Raw genomic sequence first — 27,508 nt, 5'->3', positions numbered from 1 at the left:
ACCGGCCAATGGGTGTGTCAGTCCAAACTATATAATCTGTCTTGTCCTTTGGACAGTGTAAGATACCAGCTGATCATCCAACTTCCAGGTATTCACAATACTCACTTTTTAGTGTCTGAAACAAAAAAAAAAACAACTCATCGCATCTGAGCCTTTCAAATGGAAAAACAATAAAGCATTGAGAAAATTATAGACTTTGAGGAGAATCTCTGGGAGTAAAACAAAAGAATGGATCTGGGATCACATCAAAAAAAAGAGGAAACACCAAAGTCCAGAGGTTGCAGCATTTATCTGAGGGGAAAAAAGGAGGGGGGATGGTTATCAACAATCACATCAGTTTAAGGGGCTTGACCAACTCTGCTCACCATAAACTGATCGTTTAATTGAACTTAGGGAAAAGATGACGCCTTTTTTTGAATCGGTGCTTTTCTCAGTGGTTTCGCTTGTGCGGTGTCAGGCTTTGGCGCCGACGTTGAATTCCGTGGAACCGCCGCCCCCCTCCTCTCTTCCCTCCCTCACTCACTGTTCATATACTCCGCTGTACTCCATTCTGTACCTTCAGTCGCGGTTCTCGGGCGTGTGGTTGCCAGGAGCGACGCTCTAGCGGTCGAGACCGGCTCTTAACGGCTGAGTGCCACGGGCTCTCCCCGCCATTTCCTCCGTGTCGAGCCCTGGCATGTCGAATAGCGGTTCGGGCTCTTCCTCGCGGAAGGAGTTCGACGTGAAGCAGATCCTCAGAATCCGATGGAGGTGGTTCGGCCACCCCACGGTACCTCCGCCTCACCCGCCGCCGCTAGGAGACTACTTTGCCGGCAGGAGAACGGGTGGCAACTCCGTGGAAGGTCCCTCAGTTAGCGGTTGTGGAAACTCGAATCCAAGTAACGTCGATCCCGGCGCGGCAAGTCACGGTGGTTTGGTGGCGAGCGGTAGCGCCGGATCTAATCTTTGTAACGGCATCGGTCGAAAGTTTGTTGATCCGTCGAGTAGTCGGAAGGGTCCGGGGGCAGCCGGAGCGGCAGGGAGCTCCTGTCCCCGTTCCCTCAGTCAACCGGAGTGTAGAAGCTCCGCCGCGTCGCTGGCGTGGGTCTCCCCACCGACCGACCGTCGTTCGCGACCCGTTTTGAACATGGAGCCTCGGGGCGAGGCTCTGGTACCCCAACTGGTACCCGAGCCCTCCGCCCATCCCGGTGCTGAGGAGGAGGAGGAGGCGGCGGCGGCGGCGGCGGCGATGGGCAGCGAGGAGAACAACCACCCTGAAACTGACTCCAGCTCCTGCAGGTATGAGTGCGAAGTCAGCGTTTCTGTATTGACAATTACAGTTAAAGTTAAAAAACAAACAACAAAAAAGTACAGTCACTTTAGGGTCATTTTAAAACCTGTGTCAAGATTCCACTCATTAAAAGTTTTGCTAAATCCCAAACTTCACCAACTGTTAGCGCTGTGTTTATTCACCACTGTCTGGACCTTGGAGACGTCTTTCTATTTAGCTAATTGAGGCCAAACACCATTTTCTTTTAACGGGAAATACTTTGATTTAAGTTATTTTCTTTTTATTTCGTGTATACCGGTCACTGTCTTTTGGCTATTGTCTACTTTAGCAGAGACAATAGATGCAAATTGGCTGCTAGCTTACTCTGGCACCCCTAAGCTACTTTTAATTGTACGCTTTAAGCATAAACGACAACGCTGGATTTTTCGACAGCCTTAGATTTGTCATCAATAAGACGGACAGGATACAGCGGTAGAAAACCTCATTACACACAGACAGAAGGGGGAATAATAGCTGGGTACCTTTGTAACAGCCTGTGGTCCTGTGATTCCTCAAGAGCCCAGACAAACACAAATGCAAGTGTAATCGAATGTGCCGGATTTACAATATTATTGCAATATTACTGTGGCTGATTCTCAAGCTGTGAATAGTATTTTTGCCTAAATAATTTGCACGTGAATATATGCATGCATGCATGATGAAGTGTGGACCGTTTGTGTGGCCATCCAACTATAGTAGTGTGAAAAGGCATTTAATTAGTAGTTACCATGGACACACCAAAACAAGGCAATTAGAGCATCCTAATTCTTCTCAAGCATAACAGCACAGGCTCACAAATTTCTGTCTTTGTAATAATGTAGCAGTGAATGTAATGGAGGAATGAAAGAGCATGTAATTTGTGTGTGTGTGTTCCCGCTGTTTACTGTTATAATGATGTATCTGAAAGCCTCCTACCATGTTCTGAGTTCCCAAGACATGCATCAGAAAATATAAATGATTCATACAGGCTCAGAAACCTCTATCTGCACAAACAACTTCTAGTGGGTATGAACACTGGTGTTTTTTTGGTGATCAATGCAATGCACTTTGTGCCATTATTTCTCTTTACAAGTCTGAATCAATGGTTTACAGAGAGGGCGAGAGAGAGAGAGAGAGAGAGAGAGAGAAAGAAAGAAAGACAAGAAAAAGGAGAATTTGAAAAATGTCTATTGTTATGCAAGCCTTGATGTTATCTTTAGTGATGATGGCGGGCACAAAGACAGAAAATTACTTCAGCCTTGTAGTAATGCAAAGTAGTAATCCAGGCATAAACACCAGCCTTCTCATTGAAAGCATTGGGAAATTATGATGTATATCTGAACAAACCTCAAATAGGTTATGTACATGCATTGCCGCGTTCATGTTATGGTTGCCATACCAACACAGAGATTAGTTTAGTTTCTGCAGCATACATGTGCAGCTTGAGCATGTATGTTGTGTTGTGTGTGTGCATGCTTGCATGCGTGTGTCTGTGCGTTTCCATCTTTTTATGCAATTCATCCTTTCCCTCAGAGAGCTCTTGTGTACAGTATGATTCTCCAAGAACAGGGGTGGCAGAATCCCAAATGGGATCATGGGAAGGGACGCGTATAGAATCCCAGAGTGGCTGAAGGCTCGGCTACAGTCATCTCCTATTTTTTTCTCACTTCCCCCCTTTCCAGCTTTCCCCTTTAATCCTGCTGTGCCTCCTTTACACACTAGATCTCTGTCCCACGTTCTGCCCACCCTCATAATCAACACAACACACAATCTTTTTTTTCTCTCCACATGTAAAATATTCACAGAAGAGGCATTATGTGAGAAAAGCAGAGAGTGTGCAAGATAATGGCACATATAGATTCTCCAAACTAAGTTGAATTTCCATTAGCTGTTAGCCAGGAGGCTAATTGGGGTTGATGGAGAATCACGGGGGTGATGCAAAATGACAGGTGAGTTAATGTCCTTGTCTGGTGTAGGGGTTTTAAAATTCTGACTGCATGGTGTTCATTTGCTCCAGACGTTCATCTCTCTTGCTTTCCCTCGGTTTGTCTGTGTGTCCCTCTGTCAATATTGAGTGCCTGCCAGGCTCAATTAAGGGGACTGGAAGGCAACATTCCCCCACTTCAAAGCAGCCCTCTCTGGTAGTTTCAGCCACACCGTTCTTCACATACGACATCCTCTACATAAACACATGCAAACAAATAGGGAAATTAAGTAAATGCAGACAAAGGGACTCCACAGATAGTTAGAGAATTGGGCATGTAGGCCAAAAAGCGGTCGCAGGTATTGCAATGATAAGTTGAAATGTAAAGGAGTAATTTGATAATATGGCGTTATAAGAAGTTGGAATGACACACACAAGGGGAAGTATAGTTTGGAGATACTTTAAAGCAGTAGCAAAAACACAAACCTTAATATGTAAAACTGTGCACACTATTTATCTATTATGCCAATTTTAGTGTGTGAGAACCATAGTGAAATGTTTTTTACAAAGTCATGCTGTATTATACCAAAGCATTTCCTCTCAAAGAGACATGACTGCAATTTAGGATGTTATGAATTGCAGCAGCATGACTTTTGGATACAAACAAATGCTTTAACATTGCTAAATGTGTCCATTAATCTTTTATGTCTTCGTGCCTTTGGGCCTGTCCCGTTACTTCTGTTGTTAAGTTAAAAATGCAAGTGCAGTCAATGCTCCTGTAAATGAAATTCTATTTGTTTGGGAGATATGATGTCTAATGATTCACAAGGCAGCTATATATGTCGTACTTAACTCGTACTTGACACATGAACACACACACACACACACACACACACACACACACACACACACACACACACACACACACACACACACACACACACACACACACATACAAACATCATGCTAGACACAGCAAATATGATGAGTAAAAGACCCATCAAAACTTCAAGACATCCACCAGAAAACAATTTATATTACAGCCATTCTGAACCGCTAGTCATGGACTGTTTCTTGTAGGTATAGATCTGAGGAAAGTGGGTGAAATTAAAGAGCAGAATGGATAACTGCATATTGTATGGGCTCAGTTCTCTCAGCAATTTCATTTGCAGCTTCTCTTTCAAGTCAGATATATTTATCTGGCCATTTACTCTTTGTAATTGGTACATTAAATAGCTTTTATCTGCCTCTGGCGACAACCAGTAACTGTAAAAAATTGAGAAAGTCCATGCATGCGTTTAACAGAATGATTCAAAGAAAAGCATCATACCTGAAAGACAGAGCAGCTGCTTAGTTCCCTGCACACATCTGCCTATTTGACTCTGAACAAAAGAGAAGTAACACCAACATATGCACTCAAAGTGACTGTCTCCTCCCATTAATGTTTGCTTTTGTGTGTGTGTGTGTGTCTGTTTCCTTGATACTACCTAGAACATCCAACAGCAGCGCCACTCTGTCATCATGTGTGTCAATGGAACCATGTGCATGTCCTGAGGAGTCAATATTTACTGCCTTGTCCCACGCTGATGTCACCTTCCGCAAGATGGAGGGTTACTTGAGGGCTCGGCAACTGTGTGACGTCATACTTGTGGCTGGGGACAGGCGGATACCTGCTCACAGGTAGGCGCAAAGAGAGATATGTTTGTCATTTATTGTTTGTAGAACAAACTGTACATGCTATTTTGTCAATTTTCAGAATTAATACAACAAGACATGATTATTTCAATGTCATTTTATGTTTTTTGTGTTCAATGAAGTGTCAGTTTTTTTTATTTGATTTAGTTAATTATTCACATGTTATAATTTCAGGAGAAAATGAGTATCATTTTTGAACATTTACTTTCATCTAATATTATCAAAAAAGTTTCTTCTGTTCAGAATGATATAGACATTTCAGTAATTAACTCATTATCACAAACATGTGAACTCTATACAGAATGTAACACACTATAAAAACATCTGTGGATGTACCTTTCCACACATAATATGCATATTTAACTTTTTCCAAAGTATTATTGTGGGGAGATAACAATTTTGTGCCCTTGCACAAAATCAAAACATTCAACATTACACATTGTTTATAAAAACATTACAGTTTGAACAAGATTGTCCTCCAAAATGGTCATTCTCATAACATCCCCTTTTATTTTTGCCACCTCTCTTTATCACATATAGTAAACTGAGCCTATGAGCCATGTGTCAAATTTTCATGTGCCCGTCATTCATCTTAGTTCACTTCATCCTGCAAGATTGCTGTTAAACTCTGGCCATGTGGCCACTGGTGCAGCAGTAGGTACCATCTGCACATGAATGCAGAGAGAAGAGCAACTATTTACCAGCAAGAAAGCTTCTTTTCTCTCAATGCTGTCCTCTTCTGCCTTATTTGACTTTGTCCTCTAGGCACAGATGGTGACAAACAAGACTCCATTGTGTGAGAATCCTAAGGGTGTAAGTGAAAGAGTGTGTTGGCACTAGAAAGTGGTGTAAGACTGCTCTTGAAATCAGTTGTTTTGTTTGCCATTGATTTATTGTATATGTAGGATAAATGTACTTTTCTTGGAACAAAATATATGGTCCCTCCTTCCCTCATTCTTACATTTATACCAAAAAGAAATGCATCACACTGGCTTAGTAGGCCACTTGCACGGCATATTTCTCGTAAAGTTATCTGCACTGGTTTTGCAAAAATACACACAATGTCTTGTTTCCTTTAAAGGAAACAGCAAACTTATTTTCTTTTTTTTTTTTACCTAGCAGCAGTTCTTTAAAGGAGGCAAGAGAGAGGGCACCTGAAATGCCATTGAAAAAAAGGGGGGAAGTTCTGTCTTTTAAGAAAACACAATTTAGATTCAGATTCTCTGAGCAGTTTGATTAATTAATTAATTGATTAATTTGGCTATTTTTTCAATGTGTTGCCCTTCACTACTCTTCAAGATATGTTATAAAGAAAACTAATCTTCCATCAATAAGGGCAAAAATAGTAACATAAAAACAATAAACTAAACCGATAAATATTAGACAAACAATATAAACAACACAGATTTTTTTCTGTAACTTTGTCATCATGAGAAATAGATTAGTATTATTATTAAGCCTAACTTTAGCTTTTGGTCATAGGGTATGAGGAGTGTTCTTTCTCAATGAAAATAGTCATCAGTGTACTATTACAAATGTGTTATGATATTTTATCTTCTAAATGTATTTACTTTTGCTTCCTTCTCTGGCCTCTTTGAAAAAATGCTACTGGATAGATGACAGCAAAACATACATGCATTTCTTGGCTCTATCTGTATTTTTATTGATCTTATTATCTACAAAACACTTCATACCTAAATTTAGAGAAGGGGGGAAAAAAGTTACAATACATGAAGTAACCTCTCTCTACCCTTCCTGCCCCAGTTTTTCCCCAGTTATTCCATGACTGTATCTGTGGAAATGCAGAATGGAGTTGAACTCCACTGTTTACGATACTTGCTTGTATTTTGCAGAATCTTTACTTTATGCCACCACTGTGTGACTCATTGTGATTGCTGCTCAAATCACTCAGATACACATTCAAAATGAAGGAGCAGAAATGCTGTGTGTGATTGTGTGTGTGTGCATGCCTGTGTGGGTCTGTACATCCTGCCAAATACTGGCAGTACAACTTTCTGCTGAGTATAGTTTTGACTGTGAAACATTTTCCATTGGCCCCAAGCCATTTTTACAGGGCCCAGTGTTAGTAATGAAATTATCCTCATTTGTATGTGCTGAGTAAGATGTATCAAACAGTTTTCTAAGCTTGAGATTCAGTCACTGTTTTTTTCTGCATTTTTTATAAGGGGCAGGAGGTCTTGAGGAAGACCAAAGAGAAGATTTATGGAGGTAGTGAGAGAGGATATGAAGGTAGTTGGTGTGAGAGAGGAGGACACAGAGAATAGGGTTAGATGGAGAAAGTTGATTTGCTGTGGCGACCCACAAAGGGAGAAGCAGAGAAGAGATGAAGATTTAACACCAGATCCTTGTTTTGATTTGGTCAGGGTTATGGGTTCTGTAATTTTCTTTAATTTATACACTGCTAATCCTAGTTGTTTGATGTGGAGAAAAAAATAAACATTTTATGGGCAAATGCAAATTAAAGTATGATTGCTAAATCCAACAATTGTGCCATTAAAGGTGAGGTGTATCATTCTAGTGGACAGGTATTGATATTTGAAATCAACCTTCTAAACAAAAGTACACATCTGCTTTAGTTGTCTTTTTCAGTCACTGTTTTTTTCTGCATTTTTTATAAGGGGCAGGAGGTCTTGAGGAAGACCAAAGAGAAGATTTATGGAGGTAGTGAGAGAGGATATGAAGGTAGTTGGTGTGAGAGAGGAGGACACAGAGAATAGGGTTAGATGGAGAAAGTTGATTTGCTGTGGCGACCCACAAAGGGAGAAGCAGAGAAGAGATGAAGATTTAACACCAGATCCTTGTTTTGATTTGGTCAGGGTTATGGGTTCTGTAATTTTCTTTAATTTATACACTGCTAATCCTAGTTGTTTGATGTGGAGAAAAAAATAAATATTTTATGGGCAAATGCAAATTAAAGTATGATTGCTAAATCCAACAATTGTGCCATTAAAGGTGAGGTGTATCATTCTAGTGGACAGGTATTGATATTTGAAATCAACCTTCTAAACAAAAGTACACATCTGCTTTAGTTGTCTTTTTAGACCTTAGTTTTTTAGAATTTTTGACACATGCAAGGAAAGGAGACCAACAACTGGGTTTGCTGGCCAAGAGAGAAAATGTGTCGGATTGCCCGGTGTCTTATTACCACTAACCTGTACAGTATCAATAACTTTGATGCTACTGAAAGAACATTCCATTCTTAGGCTTTTGAAAAAAAACAGCAAGAATATAGTGGCATATCTTTTTTTTTTTTTAATCTCTGATAATTTTTAGATATTCATGTTACGGAAGCATATCAGTGACAAATGGTTTATTCAAAACCTGCTTCACAAAAGAATTCAGCGGATTAAAGGCAGGAATACAATGATACCATTTTTAAAGGCTTTCAATGTGAATTCTAATCTTGTTAGTAAAATATTCAGGTCAGTGCTCATTTGGTCATACTAGTTTTATCTATCTAAAACATATTACCTTCTTTTTTCTGGCTGTTCATATCCATACAAATATTATGAAAAGCGAAGCACTTGACCACCAGTGAACTCATCTTTAAATGGAGTGTCATTCTTCCTCAATTTTAAAATCTTCTATCACCACAACTGCCAGGGGAGCCTGTGAAATGTAGCCTGAAGAAGCCCACACCATTTTTCAACTGACTGAGAAGGCATAGTCACTGAAGTTGACAAAGGGATGGATTGGATTAGAATGATGGACCTGTTTTACTGACTTCATTTGACTTGGCATCTTTGCTGCGATACATTTGCAGAATCAGAATGGTTTATTTTTTGTGATAATTTTCAGACAGTCCTAAAGCTCTTTGCAGCTTTCCCCGTCATTCCAGACCTCTCCTGTCAGCAAGGTCATACCAATCTATTCCTTCATTACAGTTATCCATACTTTGACTGATTCCTGACACTTACCTTTCACAGGCTGGTTCTCTCATCCGTGTCAGATTACTTTGCGGCCATGTTCACCAGTGATGTGCGGGAGGCCAAACAGGAGGAGGTGAAGATGGAGGGAGTTGACCCTGATGCGCTGTTTGTTCTGGTTCAGTATGCATACACAGGTACAGGCACCCATCTCCTTTATATTTTCTTCTTTCTCCCATGCCACAGTTAATTTATCAGTGATGATCTTGTCAAATTAGGATTTGATTTGCGTATCTATCAGTGTACGGTAGATGTTTGTGATGAGTTCTTTTCACTTTATCAACTGCTTGTGGGATTTTTTTCTATGCATTTAACCCATTGTGGATGACCCATGAACTCCCACATTAACATCGCTAACAGAGACAGCCTAGAAAGAACTTGGGAAATCAAACTGGGAATTAAACTAAAACATTAGTAAAAATACACCTGCTTTGGCCCATCAGTGACTTTTGTACACCACCCACGATCAAAAACTCATTCAAAGATCATGCAGCTGAGTTCATAGTGCTGTATTATTTGCCTCAGTGTTGTTTTAGGAAAAATGTTTTTCTTTCGATTTTATCCTTGGACAACCTGAATGTTTTATTTGTCTATCAGTTCAGAACTGCATTACTTTTTTAAAAATCTACTTGCAACCTTGGTTTGGTTAGTTTTTTTTTCTTTTCTCATTTTAACAAGAAAATGAGCTAGTTCGCCAGAGCTTTCGCTGATTTTATCGGAGTATTACTATAAAATATCCTGGAAAATATTCTTTGATCGTCTTCTCTGCCCCAACATACATCTCTGTCCTCCAGGGCGTCTGGAGTTGAGGGAGGACACCATCGAGTCTCTGCTGTCAGCCTCTTGTCTGCTGCAATTGTCAGCAGTGGTTCAGGCCTGCTGCTCCTTTCTAATGAAGCAGCTTCACCCCTCCAATTGTCTGGGCATCCGTTCCTATGCTGATGCTCAGGGTTGCCATGACCTGCAGAGGGCTGCTCATGCCTACACCATGGTGCGTAGATGACTACTTCATCTAAAAACCTCTGGTAATTTTCGAATTGAGTCTAAAAAATGTAAAGAAAAGCTTGTTTGGGAAAGAACTGAATCAAAAACATATAATACAACAAATAGATTTTTTATTGCCAATAGAAACTCCAATTGCCTTTCAGAGCCAAATAGAATTACTCCGATTCTGATTCTGATTGCCAAAGACAATAGAAAAATTGAAAACAAACATATTTAATTGTGAAATGTTGTTGTAGGTTAATTTTCGATTTTGTCCAAGAAATTAATTGCTTCCTAATTTTGCCTCATACAATCATCACTGCAATGACTCTTTTCTTGTCAACATTCCTGTAGTAATCATGGAGCACCGTCCTAAGACCCTTGAAAATGATTTCTCTCTTTTTATTTGCTCCTCTTTTCTTTCTTTTTGTCTTTCTGTGCGATGGGGACGAGATTAAAAGTGTTGTGCCGGGCAATTTTGGCCACTTTTTCACTCACTGTCTGTAACGTTTTTGTTTGCATTAGTGATCGATTGATTTATTCGATTCTTTGAGCTGGGAGGTGCGCCCAGGCACCTGCATGTCAGTGCCTGCTCACCAGAAACATGGCGGCCTCTCAGACATCCCCTCGGTCTCTCGAGCAGGGAGTGTGGCTAATGCCGCCGGATAGCACAGTGTCCGTTACAGTAATACTGCATGCAGTGCAAATTTTCCAAGCCCTCTAAGTTTGTTTTCCAACATGTCATTTGGAATGAATGGTAGAGCACCGGAGACAGTGATCCACATTGAGGGTACAGACAGGGTTGACATCTCTATAAAAGTATCACTGATGAAGTCAACAACAGGCAAAACTGTAAGGAAAAGGAAGTAATATGATCATTTCGATCCTGCTGTTTCATCCATCCTGCTGTTCAACCTGGCCAGGTTTTTTTCTCTGGTGTTTCTCTTTCTCCTCCATATTGTTCTGTAGAATGGGCTCCTTAAAACATCAGTGGTGGAAGGGATAGCACTAATCTCTATCTTGTCAGAAAAAGTTGAATGTGCTCTTTTTACAAGAAACACACACAGTTCAGCAGGATGAGGAATACTGGTGCTTATGGTGGGATGGACAGTACTCCTCCAGGAGAGGGAAAAGGGCTCTCTCATCACATCCCATTTTCTCCAGCTTAAGGGTATGGATGCCCCAACCTCCTTTCTTTCAACCCAGAAAGATCAACCAATCAGTGAACGCTAATGCTTTGTTTGAAGCTACCTGGAGGCAGAGTCACCATCGTTCCCATGGAAACAAAGGCTCATTTGCTAATTTTCTAAATGGGCCTATTTGGGCTTTTGGTCTATGACAATGAAGCTGCTAGAATCTACTAAAGGACCTCCCTCAATTCAACCTGAAGGAAAGAACTACTCTGGTCGAGAAACTGACCATTGCAGAACTCACCACTGCGGTAAACCAAGTGCCTCTAGGGCAGACAACAGGACTCGATGGGCTCCCCACGGACTTTTAACACCATGAGCCACGACCTTCATGCTTTACTAACAGAGTGCAGTCAGACTGGCCCCTTATCAAGCTTATGCCGAAGCGTGGTTCTTTCCATGCTAACAAAGACAGGAGACTTAGCCTTGCTGGAAAAACTGTGTGTGGACTATAAAATCTTGTCCAGGGCAGATTCCAACAGACTGAAAGGCTCTCTCTGTAACATACATGTGGATATACCCTATTGCGTCACGGACAGGTGCCGGGATGGCAACCCTCGAAACCCAACGGGGGTCTTCCCGGTGGTGAGGAAGGCCGTCGAACTGAAGGAGTCCAATTGGGCCTTTCTGGCTTGTGGGGTTCCAGAGGCAGCTGACAGGTACTGGCAGTCCAAGCAGCATACAGCTTTGGTGGTTGCTGAGGCAAAAAGTCAGGCATGGGAGGAGTTCGGGGAGACCATTGTGAACGACTAGCGGCTGGCATCAGGGAAATTCTGGTCCACCATCTGGCCACTAAAGAGGGGGAAGCAGTGCTCTGTCAACACTGCAGGAATGGGGCGCCGCTGACCTCAACTCAAGACGTTGTAGATTAGTGGCAAGAATACTTCTGAGACCTCCTCAATCCCGTCAAAACGCCTTTCAATGAGGAAGCAGAATCAGGGGACTTTGGAGCAGACACACCTATTTTCAGGGCAGAAGTTGCTGAAGGAGTCAAAAAGCTTTTTATTTGCTGAGCCCCGCAGTTGGATATGGTCCGCCCTTGGTTCCTCAAGGCTCTAGATGCTGTAGGGCTGTCCTGGCTGACACGTGTCTGCAGCATTGCGCAGATGTTGGGGACAGTGCTGCTGGACTAGCAGACTGGAGTGGTGATCCCCCTTTTTAAAAAGGGGGATTGGAGGGTGTGCTCCAAATACAGGGGGATCACAATCCCCAGCCTTCCTGGTGAGGTCTATTCAGCTGTGCTGGGTCTGATAGGTTGTTGAATCTCGGAGGAGAAGCATGTTTTTTTATCCTGGCCATGGAACACTGGACCAGCACTATATCCTCGGCAGGGTCCTCAAGGGGGCAGGGGAGTTTGCTCAACCAGTCTACATATGTTTTGTGGATCTGGAGAAGGCATTTGACTGTGTCCCACAGGCAATCCTGTTGGGGGTTCTCCCGGGAGTATGGGACACCAAACACCATTTTCCAGGCTCTTTGATCCCTGTATAATTGTTGTTGGAGCTTAGTCCGCATTTTTGGTTGTAAGTCGGACCCGTTTCCGGTGACACTTGAACTTCGCCAGAGCTGCCCCTGGACACCAGTAATGTTCATAACTTTTATGGACAGAACATGTAGGTGCAGCCAGGGCATCGAGGGGATCTGGTTTGGTGGCCACAGGAATCTCTGCTTTTTGCAGATTATGTGGTTCTGTTGGCTTCATCAGGCCATGAGTTCCACCTCTCACTGGAACGGTTCGCAGTCAAGTGTGAAACTGCCTGGATGAGATCTATACCTCCAATCTGAGACCATGTTGCTCAACCAGAAACAGGTGGAATGCCCACTCCGGGTCGGAGAAGAGTTTCTGCCACAAGTGGAGGAGTTCAGGAGTGAGTGAGGGAAGGATGGAGTGGGAGATCAACAGGCCAATCGGCGCAGTGTCTGCATTGATGCGGTCTTTGCACTGGTCTGTCATGGTGAAGAGGGAGCTGAGCCATAAGGTGAAGCTCTCAATTTACTGGTCAATCTACTTTCCCACCCTCTCCTTTGATCACGAGCTGTGGCTAGTGACTCAAAGAACAAGATCGCAGATACGAGTGGCTAAAATGCGTTTTCTCCGCACGGTGACCGGACTCTCCCTTAGAGATAGGGTGAGAATTTCGGTCATCCGGGAGGAGCTCAGAGTAGATTCGCTGTTCCTCTGGAGAGAGGAGTCAGATGAGGCATCTCAGACGTCTGGTCAGTATGCTTCCTGGACGCATCCTGTGGGAGGCATTCTGGGCATGTACATCTTGGAAGAGGCCACAGGGAATACTCAGGGTATGCTGAAGAGACTATGTGTCTAGAATGGCCTGAGAATGCCTTTGGGTCCCCCCAGAGGAGCAGCTGGACCATGTGGTAGGGGAGAGGGAGGTCTTGGCCTCACTGCTCCGGCTGCTGCCTCTGTGACCCGACTCTGGATAAGCGGTGGAAGACGTATGGATGGTTGGGATGAGTAAAAGACAAAGTAAGTGCATGGCTGTCAAAGTGAAGCTCGTTACTGCCTCAGCTGTCATAAAGGAGAAGAGTGCTGGTCAACAGCAATTGGATTGCCTAGATTCTTTGGCACAAGCTCATTGCACTAACACCGCCAAAGGGCTTGTTGGAGGAGATCCAGAGGCTAATCTTAGACTTCTTCCAGTCTGGAAAACACTGGACTGGAGAGGCAGGGCTCTCATCCAGTTCGGGAGGTACTAGCTCTTAGACTGCAGACAGCAAAGACTATCTTGTAAGAATGTGGAACCCAACTGTCTAATGACTGCAAAGCTGCTTCTGAAAAAGACAGACAGCTTTTTTTGATGCAGCCATGAATTCTTAATCAGACTGGACTCACATCCTTCCGTAGCTCAGTTCTCCAAGCTTGGCAGGTCCTACCATTTAGGTGGGCTGATAATGACCCCTGGGGATGCTGGCTGATGGAAAAACATCTTCTCTTCAATAATTTACTGAGGTCCCAGTCTTTGCCTTCCACAGGCCCGTGTCTCAGCCTCAGCAGGGCTGGTGTTACAAAGCTGGGCCATCTTTTGCATGTAAGCTTTTCTTCCTTCAATGCATGAAAGGACTCTGGATGCATCACCTCTGTTGGTTACCAGAGTTTCCAAGGAAATCTGTAATGCTTTTCCACCCTACCTGAAATGCTTAGAAATGCCAAGTTGCTTAATTTCCAATGTCTTTGGACCAGACACCTCCTGAAAGGGGAGGTGGTGAGTCCTGTAGAAGAAATATCTTTATTGTCACATTCAGTTATACATGCAGAACAACATTAACAAAATTTGACTACTACATATAACCCATCATGGATGAAGCATGCTCATGATGAGCCATGAGCAGAAGGCAGCTCAGGAGTAGCACCAGGGGAGCAATTGGGGGTTCAGTGTTTTGTTCAACAACACTTCGATTGTCTAGGAGGAGCTGGGGATTAAACCAGAAATGTCCTGTTCCTTGGACAACTGCTCTAACCTCCTGTGGCACGCTGCCCCTGTACAAGCCACCACAGGAAAAACAGACAGGAGATCTCCAGTGGAAGATTGTGCATGGGGCTATAGCTACAAACACTTTTAGATCACACTTTGAGCCTTTGGGTGATGGGAGACTGCTTGTTTTGTTCACACTCTGAAACATTGCTACATTTTTTTATTTAATGCCCAAAGTTGATGCCACTTTTTATTTTTTAAAGATCTTTTTTCTTGGTAGGAGGGTTACCTTTACTTACAAATGCACAATTTGTTAAAATGGTAATTATGATAATAAAAAGAAAGGTGGTATCACTTGTATTAAATTTTTTAGTCTGGTTCTGCTGAATTCAGCATGTGGCTCACATGGAAGAATAAGGTTTGTGACCTAGGACCAAGTGACAGTTTTGAAAGCACAAATTAAGATTCGTTAAAGTTCGAAATATGATTTATTCTTAATAATTGACAGCCTGGGGAACTTTATTTCTACTTGGGCAGAAGGACAAACATATTGTGTTCCATTAAAAACAATGGGTAGTTTATGTTCTCTTTCTAAGTTAATCACTGAGTATTTCAACTGAGTTCAACTGAGTATTTTGCGATTTCCAAGAATATTTGTTTATTCCAATTTTTTGATCAAAACTCAACTCTGTCTCTCCCTTGTCTGGTATTTTTATCCAAAATACCTTCCTTAAAATGTGGAAGGTGTAGAAGTGTAGCAACTAGTCAAACATATATATCATTTTACTATTATATCGTCATTTTTAATTTAGACACTCCGATTGACGTGGGCCAAAGGAGTGTAATCGTTTTAGTAGATTTATTGTTTATATTTACAGTCTTTTTTTTTCTTGAATCATGTTACTGTGATTGATTATTCCAAAATGTTCTCATCTATACCCTTTCTCTGGTTTCCTCATCTCCCTCCAATCCTTTACCTAAAATTTCCTGAAATTTCCTGAGACACGTTCTTTCTTAATGGTTTTAGACCAGAGTGACACTCTTCTTGTTCCCTTTTGTTATGATGCTATTAACAGTTCTCTGTCCAACAGGAACACTTTCTGGAGGTAGTAGGAGGCCAAGAATTCCTGTTGCTCCCTGTGGAGGAGATGGAGAGGCTGCTCACTTTAGATGATATCAATGTACCAGATGAGGAAACCATGGTAACCTCTTTGCTAACATGGGTACATCATGATGTTGCTACCCGGCAACATCATCTACCACTACTCTTAACTAGTGTTCGACTACCACTACTGCAACCCCAGGTGAGTAGTTGACAAATAGCTGACAAAACTTTCTTTTTGTTTATTTGATCTTTATGATCTTTGTTTTTCTGTCTACTTTCCTGTTTACTTTCCCATTTTCCCTTTTGTCTGGCATTTTCTTTCTACTTAAGTGGAATAGAAAGTCTCTATATTCTTATGAAATGTAAGGATTAAGAAAGATTAGGGTTAGGAATATTTATTGTTCACATTTTTATACACTCCATTTCAAGATGGGTACAATGAGAGGTCAAATTATTTTTTTTTGTTTTCCCCCTCCTATTTACTGTTGGAATGGATCTTAATTGCCTCCTGTTTGGTCAGAGATTTGGGAGTACTGTGCTTGTAGTACAGGGGTCAGGAAACTTTTTGACTGGGAGAGCCATAAAAGCCAAATATTTCTAAATATATTTCATTGAGAGCCATATGGTATTTTAACGTATAATAAATTACATACGTCTTACTTTTAACCTCTGGTGCTGCATGTATTTGTTCGAAGTGCTGCTTTGTATTTGACTGTTTCATTGATGCAATTTTATCATTGCATATTAGACATACCACAGATCCAAATTCAAATTCTTCCGTCCACGCAGCCTGGAATGCACGGTAATCATCGTCTTTTTTTCTTTTCGCCATCTTTTCCGTTACAAGGGTTGAAGCGGATAAACTAGTTGGCTATCTGATAAAATCAATTTCTTCACCTTTAGAATGACGTGCTCGGAAGCTATTGGTTCCCGACCCAATCAACGGGTGACCCCTGAAATTTATCTTCAAACTAATTTTTGTTTACTTTAAAATGACACAGTATTATGAAGAAATATCACAGGTGTTTAAATCAGTTCCAAAGTGACATTTTTTTTCAACTTAAAATTGTCTGGGAGCCATATGCCGTCACCGGAAGAGCCATATATGGCTCACAAGCCATAGATTCCCTATCGCTGTTGCAGTACCTTAATTACCTTAACCAGATTACAGCCAAGCTACATAAGAGTCTTTAGGTTGTACGGTATCTTTCCAATGTTGTTCTTCCAGAGTTCTGTCATTTTGCCTAAAATCAGCCTGTCCTGATGCAATTAGTTAGGCTTTACACATATTTTGGGGTTCCCTTTTCACTTATTGCATAGTACTTGATTGAATTAAGTATGTAACATTAATGTTCTTGTTTTCCCATGTCTAATAAAGCCATAGGAATTTGTCATTCCTCCTCTTGATGTTCTGCAGAGATTTTGCTGTATTGCCACATCCATGTTCTCACCCCCAGTCCTTCCCCTATCCTACTCTTCTCCTTTCTTCTCAACTGCTATATCCTTTCTGTTTCTCACTTGGTTTTGCCAGCTACATAAGGAAATAGAGGAATGATCACATTTACTTGCATGTAAATGACACTTACAACCTTCCAGATGTTTATTTGTGTTTGATGTGAAAAATTAAAATTTTCCCTGTTTTTAGTTTCACCTGAATATCTCTTTCTACCTTCTCTTGAATGTTATGGATTTTTTTTCAAATATGTTGCTACCAAATTTATATGCCAGACAAAAGCTCAGCTACTGCCCGGGGCTTCCGATGCACGCACATGCTTTTTAAATTTTGATCTGGTGTGATATATTACTTAACTGCAGTTAAATTATCTGTTCTTCTACTGCCTCATCAAGCACCAGGCCCCCTGCTCTTTCCATATAAATCCTCTCCACTTGTATTTCATTGCCTTTTTCCACACTTCGACTTTGCCTAGGACAGTTAAAATCCCTTGTAGATGCACCATGTAATCAGCTGGAAGATATGTGGCAGACCATCAGTCGCAGAGCAGACAGTGAAAGTAATTCCAAGTGACATATAAAGCTAAATTGTTATTCAATCTTTAAAATTGGACTCACTCCCTACCCTCAGCAAATAACTACCACCTGAATTACCATGCTAAACACCTAATAGACTACTCTGTGAAAGCTGATCAATATTCATCAGATAATTACTCTACCCTTTGTCTCAGCTACTTTTCAAGAGATTGTTAATTTACCAGATTAATATAGCTAATCTCTGCTCCTCCATGGCAAAATCACATGAACTTTGAATCAGAATCATTCCACTTGGGCATGCACTAGCAATGAAAAGGACGGCTTGTATCAAAAAGCTTGACAGAGCAATAAGCCAATGTGTTGTAGAGCTGCAATAACAGGACTGTCTCAGAAAATTAGAATATTGTCATAAAGTTCTTTATCTTTTGTAAAGCAATTGAAAAAACAAAAATTAGTTTTTCATGATATTCTTGTTTTGAGATAGGATTTTTGAGTTTTCTTAAGATGTAAGCCATAATCAGCAATATTAAAGTGACAAAAGGCTTGCAATATTTCAGTTGATTTGTAATGAATCAAGAATGTATGACATTTTTGGTTTTGTAATTGCATTACAGAAGATAAAGAACTTTATCACAATATTCTAATTTTCTGAGACAGTTCTGTACAATTTATGTGTGTTTCTGATGAGTAGCAGTCAATTTTCTGTCATTACAGTTTTGTTTAACTGTGTAACAATTATTTTTAAGAAGACATTATTTTGTATTTGAAAATCCTCAACAGAGGAATTTAAGCAAATTTTATTCAGTGGAACTTGTTTTGTGGAGAAGAGACAAAGAAATACTGTTTATTAAAATGATCAATAGCATGATTAATGAGCAGGAAGCAAATTGGGAAAAATACACATGAAGCGTGAACTTAAAGACTATTTGAGAGGAGGTGTGTGTGTGTGTGTGTGTGTGTGTGTGTGTGTGTGTGTGTGCGTGTGTGTGTGTGTGGGGGGGGGGGGGGGAGACTCTGTGTTGTCTCTGCTGTCAAAGTGTTTTCTGCTGCCCTCTGTGAGTTAAAGAGAGGACAGAGCGGAAATGATGAGACTCCAGCTGAATTCTGCCTTATCTCACTCTCCACATTTAATCCTTCAAAACACAATAGATAAATTTAAGCACAACACAAATACAAAACACAAAAAGATATTGTCTCTACCGGTCTTTCTCCATCTCATGCTTAAAGAAATTATTTCAAAAGAAGGAGTCATCATAATTTGTTCCTCAGTAGTTCCTCAATTCAAGCATGGATTCGCCCTGTTGTGTAAGCTCCTTATCCATTTACCATGGTTGCTTCGGATGAGAAAATTGATTTTATTTTCAGGGAAAAAGTCGAATTATCAAGTAGAATTTCCCTTATGTTGTGAGGGGACTCCTTGAAGAAGACTATGGAGGAAACATTATTTAGATTTTTCCAATTAACCTTGTTCTTGCACATGTTTTTCAGCTTGTGTCTGCATTTGTGTGTGTGTGTGTGTGTGTGTGTGTGTGTGTGTGTGTGTGTGTGTGTGTGCAGACCAATTTGTGAGGTAGAGATTATTAATGAGGCTTGAGAAAATGGCTAAAAGAAATGATGATATGCTGAAGGCACATTATAGGACATTAGTCTTTTATGGTGAAAATTTCACACAATAAAAAGACAGCTTTCCTCTGACCCATAAGCCTCCACAATCAGTACTAATACTACAACCCACACCTGCCCACTCTCCATTTCATACACAAATTGATTTTTTTGTTTGACTCTTTGACAAAAATGTCAAATATCGTTTTGTCTGTGTGCATGTGTCTGTGCTTGTGTATAGTTCTTGGCGGATTTGGAGACCAACCCTCTTCTCCGGGGCAGTGTTGATTGCCAACGACTATTGATGGAAGGAATGAAATATCACCTCTTACCCCAGCGTCGGCCCCTTCTTCAGAGTCCAAGGACCCGGCCCCGCAAAGCTACCGTTGGGGCTATGTTTGCTGTTGGGGGCATGGATGCTACAAAAGGTACCACAGGCCTTCTCACAACTGAGAAACAATGCATGTTAATCCAGCTGAGAGATGCAGACATTGTACTGTAATAGGAAATTGGGTATTGCATCTTTACTGAACAAATTGTTTTTAATGTAAAGGTCTAAAATAAATGTCTTATTTTATTTGGTAAGCATAAGCCTTCCCTTAGTCATGTCACCATGTGATCATTTTTTTTAATTCAAAACATGGGTCACACAAAACAATTTTGTGTTCTTTACTTTTGCTGAATGATGCACTTCAGCTAATCATGCCCTTAGTACAACCCCCTGTCATGTGATAGGATAAGCTCTGCTGATTTTTAATAACCTATTTTACTTTTACTTTACTTTCACTATTTCTCTTATTGAAGTTTAACAAAAGTTCATTCATTGTATTCATGCCCATTCATACTATTGCTGGCATTGCTGGGTTTATTTCAGCCATGTAAACTGAGCTTTGTTTATTTTTTTCAGTGAACAGTATTCAATTTATTTATGATCCATTCAGAAATTATGCTCATTGATTTACAAGGCATGGAACTAAATCAAAATAGCTTTGAATTATTTATGCCTAAGTGATTGGGGGTTAGGAATTATTGATAGACTGAATAAGCCCTTGTTGGTTTCAGATATTCTATGCCAACAATAACAACAGCATACAAAGTTGCTTATATTTCTCTTTAAGGTTGCGAAATCGTTGTCAATACATTATTTAGAAATTAACACATTAAAAAAACAAATAATGAAAAAAACAAGCTGTACCTCCATACTTGAGTACCCTAAGGCTGGGTATGGTAAATGGTAATTGTAAATAAAAAAATATGAACAGCATAATCCCTCTACTATTCAGTGGCTCACATTTTTTGTTGATTTCTCTTCCTTGTGGTTTTCATCAGGTGCTACAAGTATTGAACAGTATTGCCTACGTAGGGACACTTGGAGACAGGTTGCTAGCATGAGTGGACGGAGACTGCAGTTTGGTGTAGCTGTCCTCGATGGCAAGCTCTATGTGGTTGGAGGCCGAGATGGACTCAAGACTCTCAACACCGTGGAGTGTTACAACCCTCACAGCAAGACATGGAGTGTGATGCCACCCATGTCTACCCATAGACATGGCTTAGGTGAGCCCCTTATTGTGAACAGAAAAGGGTCAGTCAACCAGCATATTGTGAAAATACATGATCTGGACCATTTAAAATAATAACACTATAAGATTTAGTAGCATGTATTTGTAAAAAATTTCAACACACTTTACCACAGTCCAAAGCATTATGTTCATTATACTAGTAATTTAGAAATCAGTAATTGCCATTTATTACCTAGATGTACCATTTTTGAACAAAATCTGCAGGCACTTGCCTTCTATATTGTTGATCGGAACTATATCGCATATAATTAGCTGGTTTATATGATATAGCTACTGTACATCTTTTTTCCATTTTTTATTTATATTTTGCTACATTAATTGACTGTTATGTGTTAATTGATCAGCATAGGTCATCAAATTGATCATCTTAATTTTTGCAAGTTTAATTTTCTACCTTCTTGAAATTTACCTTGCTTAATGATTTAGTCTTACAGCAAACTGATGAGCATAGCTGTAATTTGCACTGTGGCACATGTCCTGCCTACTTATGACCCCAGTCTCTCTTCCGTTTGTGCTGAACAGTGTTGCCTCCTTGCTCAACATATCCAGTTTGCATGTTCTCTACATTGCAAGTTGAACCTTTACATATTGCCAATATTCCTGCTAATTGTGGATAATAAGAAAATAATCTTTATTCACTATATATTTTCCAACCAGCCTACTTCCTCTGTACTTCATGTAAATCAAACTACTCCACTTGACAGAAAAGACATTATCCAAAATGTTGCTTCAGTTTGAGTGCTAAAAGTTCATCCATGAGAAATGCTCATAATTCTTGTGCTGTAGTGGAAGTATATCTTGAATTGATACAAAGCTTTGATTGGATGTCAAGGGAATTCATGGGGTTGATACTGGGTGGGTGGAATTTTGACATTTAACTAAACTGCAGAGTAACTTAACATTAATGCATTGCCTTCCATTTAAGCAAAGATTTCCACTATTTGTTCCAATCATTTTTGGTTGCCACAGTCCTTGAAATTACATTACATTGTGTTAGTTTGCTGCACTTTGTAAAAGGCAAAGCAAATAATTTTTTGTCATTGTACATTTTTTTTCTACTGGATAATTGTATTTTACTATCCTATCATAGTAACGGATCAGTTTCAGCTACAGTTTCTGTTGTACTGGATTGTCTTGAGCTGAAGGACATTCCTCGGCAGGGGGATTGTACCTGTTAAACTTTATTGAATCAAAGCCTCCCTCCCTGTTACCGTAAACTGACGGGGACAAAATCAGAGTGGGCCTGCTGTGCTGCTTTATGAATGTGCAAAATAGAGATAAGGCAACACCTTCCTTCCATGCTCGTTACTTTGCCTGTGTGTGTGTGTGTGTGTGTGTGTGTGTGTGTGTGTGTGTCTGTGTGTCTGTGTCTGTGTGTCTGTGTGTACATGCATGTGTGCTTGTGAGCCTGTTTGTGTACGTGTTAGAATATGAGAGCAAAGGTTGATGAGGAGTCATACACACATCTGTTAGCACAGGTGTTCAGGTATATACCATGAAGGTGTCTACATTCGATTAGCTCTGCAAGCACAGTGCTCCGTGTGTGATTGCTTATACAATTAAAAACTTGCCCTTCTTGTTTTAGATGTGTGAGTTTTATGAGCTTATCCAGGCTGATTATGCTTTCATGAGCTGCTTAGATATACTCATGCTTATCTGAATTTTTATTGAAGGCGTTGCTGTCCTCGAGGGGCCTATGTATGCAGTAGGTGGACATGATGGCTGGAGCTACCTTAGCACTGTAGAAAGGTGGGTTTTTTTCAGCCTGAACGTAATATTTAGTGTCATAACAAACTCGTGCCAGCCTGTCTTGATGAGTAATGACAGTTTATACCTTAAGAGACAACAGCGATTCGATCCTCAGTTTTCTGGCATTATGCGTCATCCTTTAGGGTTTAAATATGGATTTTAAAGCACGAACATGTACAGGGTAATAAATATTGTATCTTTAAAGGGTTTATGGTGTCAAGATGTGCAGATGTATCAGATACCATCTTAATGCAGCATATGGTTACAGTTTGTTTTGGATATTAACAGCATGCTAAATTGGCTCACCAAAATCAATGTGATGGGGACAGTGTTTGATTTAATGAAAAATAATACTTTATTATTTTCTATCATGGATAAACCATGAGCAGTCTATCAGCGCCAGGGGACCAGTGTCTTGCTCAGCAACATTTCAATTTAGTAGGAGAAGCCAGGAATCAAACCAGAAATGTTCAGTTCCAAGGGCGATTGCGCTACCTACTGCGCCACGGGTTAAATGCAGTGAAGGAATTTCCCGATGCAGGAATAATAAGGTATTAATTTTCATTAAAGGAAACACTGTCCCCATGGAGTGCCAGTTTGGCATGCTGTCAATATCTAAAAGAAAATATCGATAAGATGGTGGCTGACACAGCTATATACTATATATAAATATAGTACAACATCTGATGTGCACGGTGTTTTATAACTTTTTAGAGCATTTTGGACATTCAGTATAGCCAAGTTTGATCATATTAGGGGCTAATAGGTTATTACTTGTCTACCAGGTGGGATCCTCAGGCTCGTCAGTGGAGCTTTGTTGCCAGTATGGCTACACCCAGAAGCACTGTGGGAGTAGCTATACTCAACGGCAAGTAAGTGAGCTCATTTCACATGAAATCACAGCAGTTTGCTAAGTTTCATGTCTAAAACAACTCACAAGAGTAGATTTTGTCATTGTTAGTGAACCATGTGTACATCATTTTTCATTAGGGAAAATTCCTACTTTTTGGAGTTTGTTATTTAATGGAAACAGATTTCTTCTCAAGTTGCAGGTTTTCTTAAAGTACTATGGTGTTAGAAAGATTGACAATGATTCCACAATTCTAAAAGAAGATAGAAGATGATTCTACCTTTTTGCCATGAAAACACACACACTCCCAAGATACCACATTCATGAGGGGACAGTAAAAATGTGCATTCTGGTGTAAAGCATACTTAATATGTTTTTGTAAATCTTTTTTTTTTTTTTTTTATAAAATCTATTTCATCTGACAAAATTAATTTATATTCGGAACTCAATTATTTTCAATATACTGTCTAGACCAACCAAATAAGACAAGTGTCACGAATCAACACCACCTCCCTTAATACAGGAAAAACTGAAGTTTATCTTCACACAAATGTAAAAACACAGTAGACTGTTAAAGTAAAAAAATCAAAGTAAATGCAGAACTTCCAGTTGAAGGCTATTTTGCCTCAATGTTAAATATTTCCCAATAGCTGCACATTAATGGAAAAGGTGAAAAGAGACACAATTGACACAAAAGACTCATTGTCATAGAAACAAACTTGAACAAATGTTGGATTTGATGTTTCTTGCTTGAACATCCACATTTTCCACAGATATTTTCAAGTAGCTGACAAGAAGTTATTTGAATGGCACTATTGCATCTTTATTATTCAGTGCCTCAGAGAGATGCCACTGAGAAAAGCTTTAGATGGTAATTAATACAGAAGCAACTAATTTGTGAAAAGTATGCCCAGCAGTAAAGTGTGTGTGTGTGTGTGTGTTTGTGGGGGTGGGTGGGTGTGTGTCTGTGCATAAATTTGAGTCTTCATCATTGTGTCATGTATTCACATGACTCTTTGCCTTTTGGAGTCATTACTTGTGTGACTGACTCTGTTGCACTTGTTTATTTGCCCTATGAACTCTGCCTACATAGACACATTATCACACACTCACACAATCACACACTCATAAGTTCTGCCATCTGTTTCTGGCGCAGTTAATTAAATTGGGATTTCTAGAACCCAGAGATGTTTGCAATATCTTTCAAAGTGCATTTCTATGTCTGTGTCCAGAAGCATAACTGCCTCTTCTTTGGTTCGCAGGTTGTATGCAGTCGGAGGCCGGGACGGCTCATCTTGTCTACGTTCAGTGGAGTGTTTCGATCCTCATACCAACAGGTCAGAGACAGCGTATTAACTTCTGTCAGAATTAAGTCCTAGACATTAGAAAAGATTATTATCAAAAACTTGTGTTCATGAAGTGCATTCATTAATATCTCTTTTTTGGGGTTAGAGATAAGCATCTTAATGTGAGTGAAATACTGGTTCGGCCCTGGAAAATTCAGCTGATTATTAATTTAGGTAAAGAGAGAGTCTTGCCTCAATACGTTTGACCTCAAATTTTGGTCAGTGTTTTCTTTTTGCCTATACTGACATCTTTGGCCAGACACATAATGTTTTTGTGTTGTCTTTTCATGTATAATTTTAGACACCTCAGTTTGAATGCCTAATGGGAACATAAAATTTGGTTAATTATTCATTTGTATTTTGTGGCATACAATTAATAATTAACAAATTGTTTCAAATGTCAAGGTTCCTATAACTGTGTTTAGTATTTGTGAGGCCAAATATAGTATGTGCTTACTTCTTTTTTTTTTATTTATTTTTTTTATACTTCTTTTTTGGTTAGCGCTTCCGTCTTATAGCAATAAGGCTCCAGGTTCAATTCTGACAGGGGTCCTTCCTGTGTGGAGTTTGTATGTTATCCCTGTGACTGCATGGGTTTCTTTCAGGTTCTCTAATTTCTTTCCATGGTCCAAAAAGCATGCAGTAGGTTAACTGAAGAGTCCAAACTATCACCATATGAATACAAGTGAATGTTTTTTTTTTGCCTCTATATGTTTCCTGTGATTGATTTGTAACTGATCCAGGATCCTTAGTTGTTTAGGGAGAAATACTGACTTTTAAATTCCCTAAACTGATGGTTTATAATATTACTGGGGATTTACAGGTGGATTGCTTGTGCCCCTATGGCCAAACGGCGTGGGGGTGTAGGTGTGGCTACATGGCATGGATTTCTGTATGCGATAGGAGGTCATGATGCACCAGCCTCGTCTCTGGCCTCTCGCTTAAGTGACTGTGTGGAGAGGTTAGTATGTGCTCGTAGACAATTAACCTGTGAGATATCACAGTCTTAGCTACTGCCGTATTGTTACCTGTGTGAAAATTTACACCATTGCGTTTGCTGTAATTATTCTGAAATTTGACTTTTATGAAAATGTTCTAAAGATTACATGCATTTCCTTGCTAAGGAATTTTATCCAGTGAGCAGTTTGGGTTGTTAGTGGGCTCACAGATGCAACCTTTCTCTAAACTGAATTGCAAAAACTCTACAAAGAGCTTCTGAAAAATTGACTGTATGTCCATATCCGACATCATCTCCTGAATATGTGCACATCATTGTTTATATGTATCCTGAATGAATACAGCACTGCATTTGAAAGTCAACGTCATTATTCGATTTTAGTGAATATTTCCATCAAACAAATATAAAAAGGTTACAATTTAATGTTACTCTGAAACTGTATGTGAGTGTGTGTCTATTTTTCTGTCTGTATATATGTGCACACATACATGCACAGGTATGATCCTCAGACTGATGTATGGACAGCAGTGGCCCCTATGAGTATCAGCAGGGATGCAGTTGGTGTTTGTCTCCTTGGTGACCGCCTCTACGCTGTAGGTGGTTATGATGGACAGGTGTATCTCAATACAGTGGAAGCATATGACCCTCAAACGAATGAGTGGACACAGGTAAACACCCTAGGGCATGAATTGCACTCACACAGGCTTTTTAAACATATCCAGAGAAAAACAGTTCACATGGATTATGTGGTCTTCCTGCCTTTAAACTCCTTTCTAGCGTATATTTGCATGGTTTCAATTTTATGTTAATGAGCGTATTTTTCATGCCAAAACTGTCCTTGTCACTGTTGTCGCAGAGATAATGGAGAATGTTAAATATTGAACATTCCCATCCATCTTTTAGATAGATTTCAATGTTATGATTTGCCTCATCTCTTGCAAAGCCCCAGGGAGTTTTCGACTACCATTGCTATAAATCTGCTATTTTAAAGACGTGCCCCCTACTTAGGAAAAAGAAAGGTGTAGGTGGGCAGATACAGAGATCATTGACACCGAATGAAGGATGAAGATGAGCTGAAATGTAAGGGGGCATGTTGAGTCTCTAAAATGTGTGCTATATACATTATCAAACCCCTCAACCTGTAATATTGCTTCTACATGTCTCATGCCTCTCAGTGAGAAAGAAAGTTGCATGTCTCAAATGACCACAATATCAGCCGGGATTTGCTCTAAAACACCCACAACACTGTGTGCTCGATTAACTTTATAGATAGTAAATGAATGGATGAATGACTACAAGTGTAGCTGTTGTTGTGAAACTCTGAACTTCGTAGGTGAAACATAAAACTTATTTGAAATTGATGGTGACACTGATGTATGGTTTCAGAAAAAACAATAGTTCGCCCTTTAATATGAAGCTATGTTTTTGTTTTCCAGGTAGCACCTCTGTGTCTGGGCCGGGCTGGAGCATGTGTGGTGGCTGTCAGACTGTGAACACACTAAAAGACAATGATGTTTGTGGTGTGGCCACTGTCAATCTAATTGAAGTTAAACCACAAACCCATCAGCCTGCCAGCATTCATCTTAAACTGTGAAGAGGCTAATCAATCTTTCAGTTTGCACTTTGGCAACATCCAATTTTATGCCCTTGAAAGACACCCAATCACTCATCCTATGGTAAGGTGATGAGTGTGTTACTCTTCTCATAAGGATTTTTGTGTTTGAACATCCTGAAAAATGTACAGAAGTGGAGAGCGAGTGACAGCCATGATGAAATGGAATCTGCAGTTCTCTTTTGAGCAAGACAGAAAAACTTTGTCAGTGTTTATTTCTTGGACAAAACAAGACACTAACTCAAAGACACTCTCTCT

The 27,508-nt window shown here is 40.2% G+C and overlaps 1 protein-coding gene across 1 annotated transcript; it reads left to right on the top strand.

Annotated features, from left to right (window-relative positions):
• Positions 1-571: 571 nt before the first annotated feature.
• Positions 572-27,505, top strand: klhl5 (kelch-like family member 5). The gene is made up of 13 exons (XM_086156881.1): positions 572-1,278; positions 4,704-4,892; positions 8,855-8,991; positions 9,649-9,845; positions 15,551-15,763; positions 19,397-19,583; positions 20,485-20,709; positions 22,409-22,484; positions 23,270-23,356; positions 24,597-24,671; positions 25,504-25,641; positions 26,135-26,306; positions 27,075-27,505. The coding sequence occupies exons 1-13, from the start codon at positions 677-679 to the stop codon at positions 27,129-27,131; spliced, it is 2,355 nt and encodes a 784-aa protein (XP_086013007.1). The 5' UTR covers positions 572-676; the 3' UTR covers positions 27,132-27,505.
• The last annotated feature ends 3 nt before the right edge of the window (positions 27,506-27,508 follow it).

This window comes from Fistularia commersonii, chromosome 12 (genome assembly GCF_037954325.1).
Source record: "Fistularia commersonii isolate RoL2024-O1a breed Wild chromosome 12, RoL_Fcom_v1.0, whole genome shotgun sequence".
Taxonomy (NCBI): Eukaryota; Metazoa; Chordata; class Actinopteri; order Syngnathiformes; family Fistulariidae; genus Fistularia; species Fistularia commersonii.
This window is presented reverse-complemented; position numbering and strand designations above follow the sequence as displayed.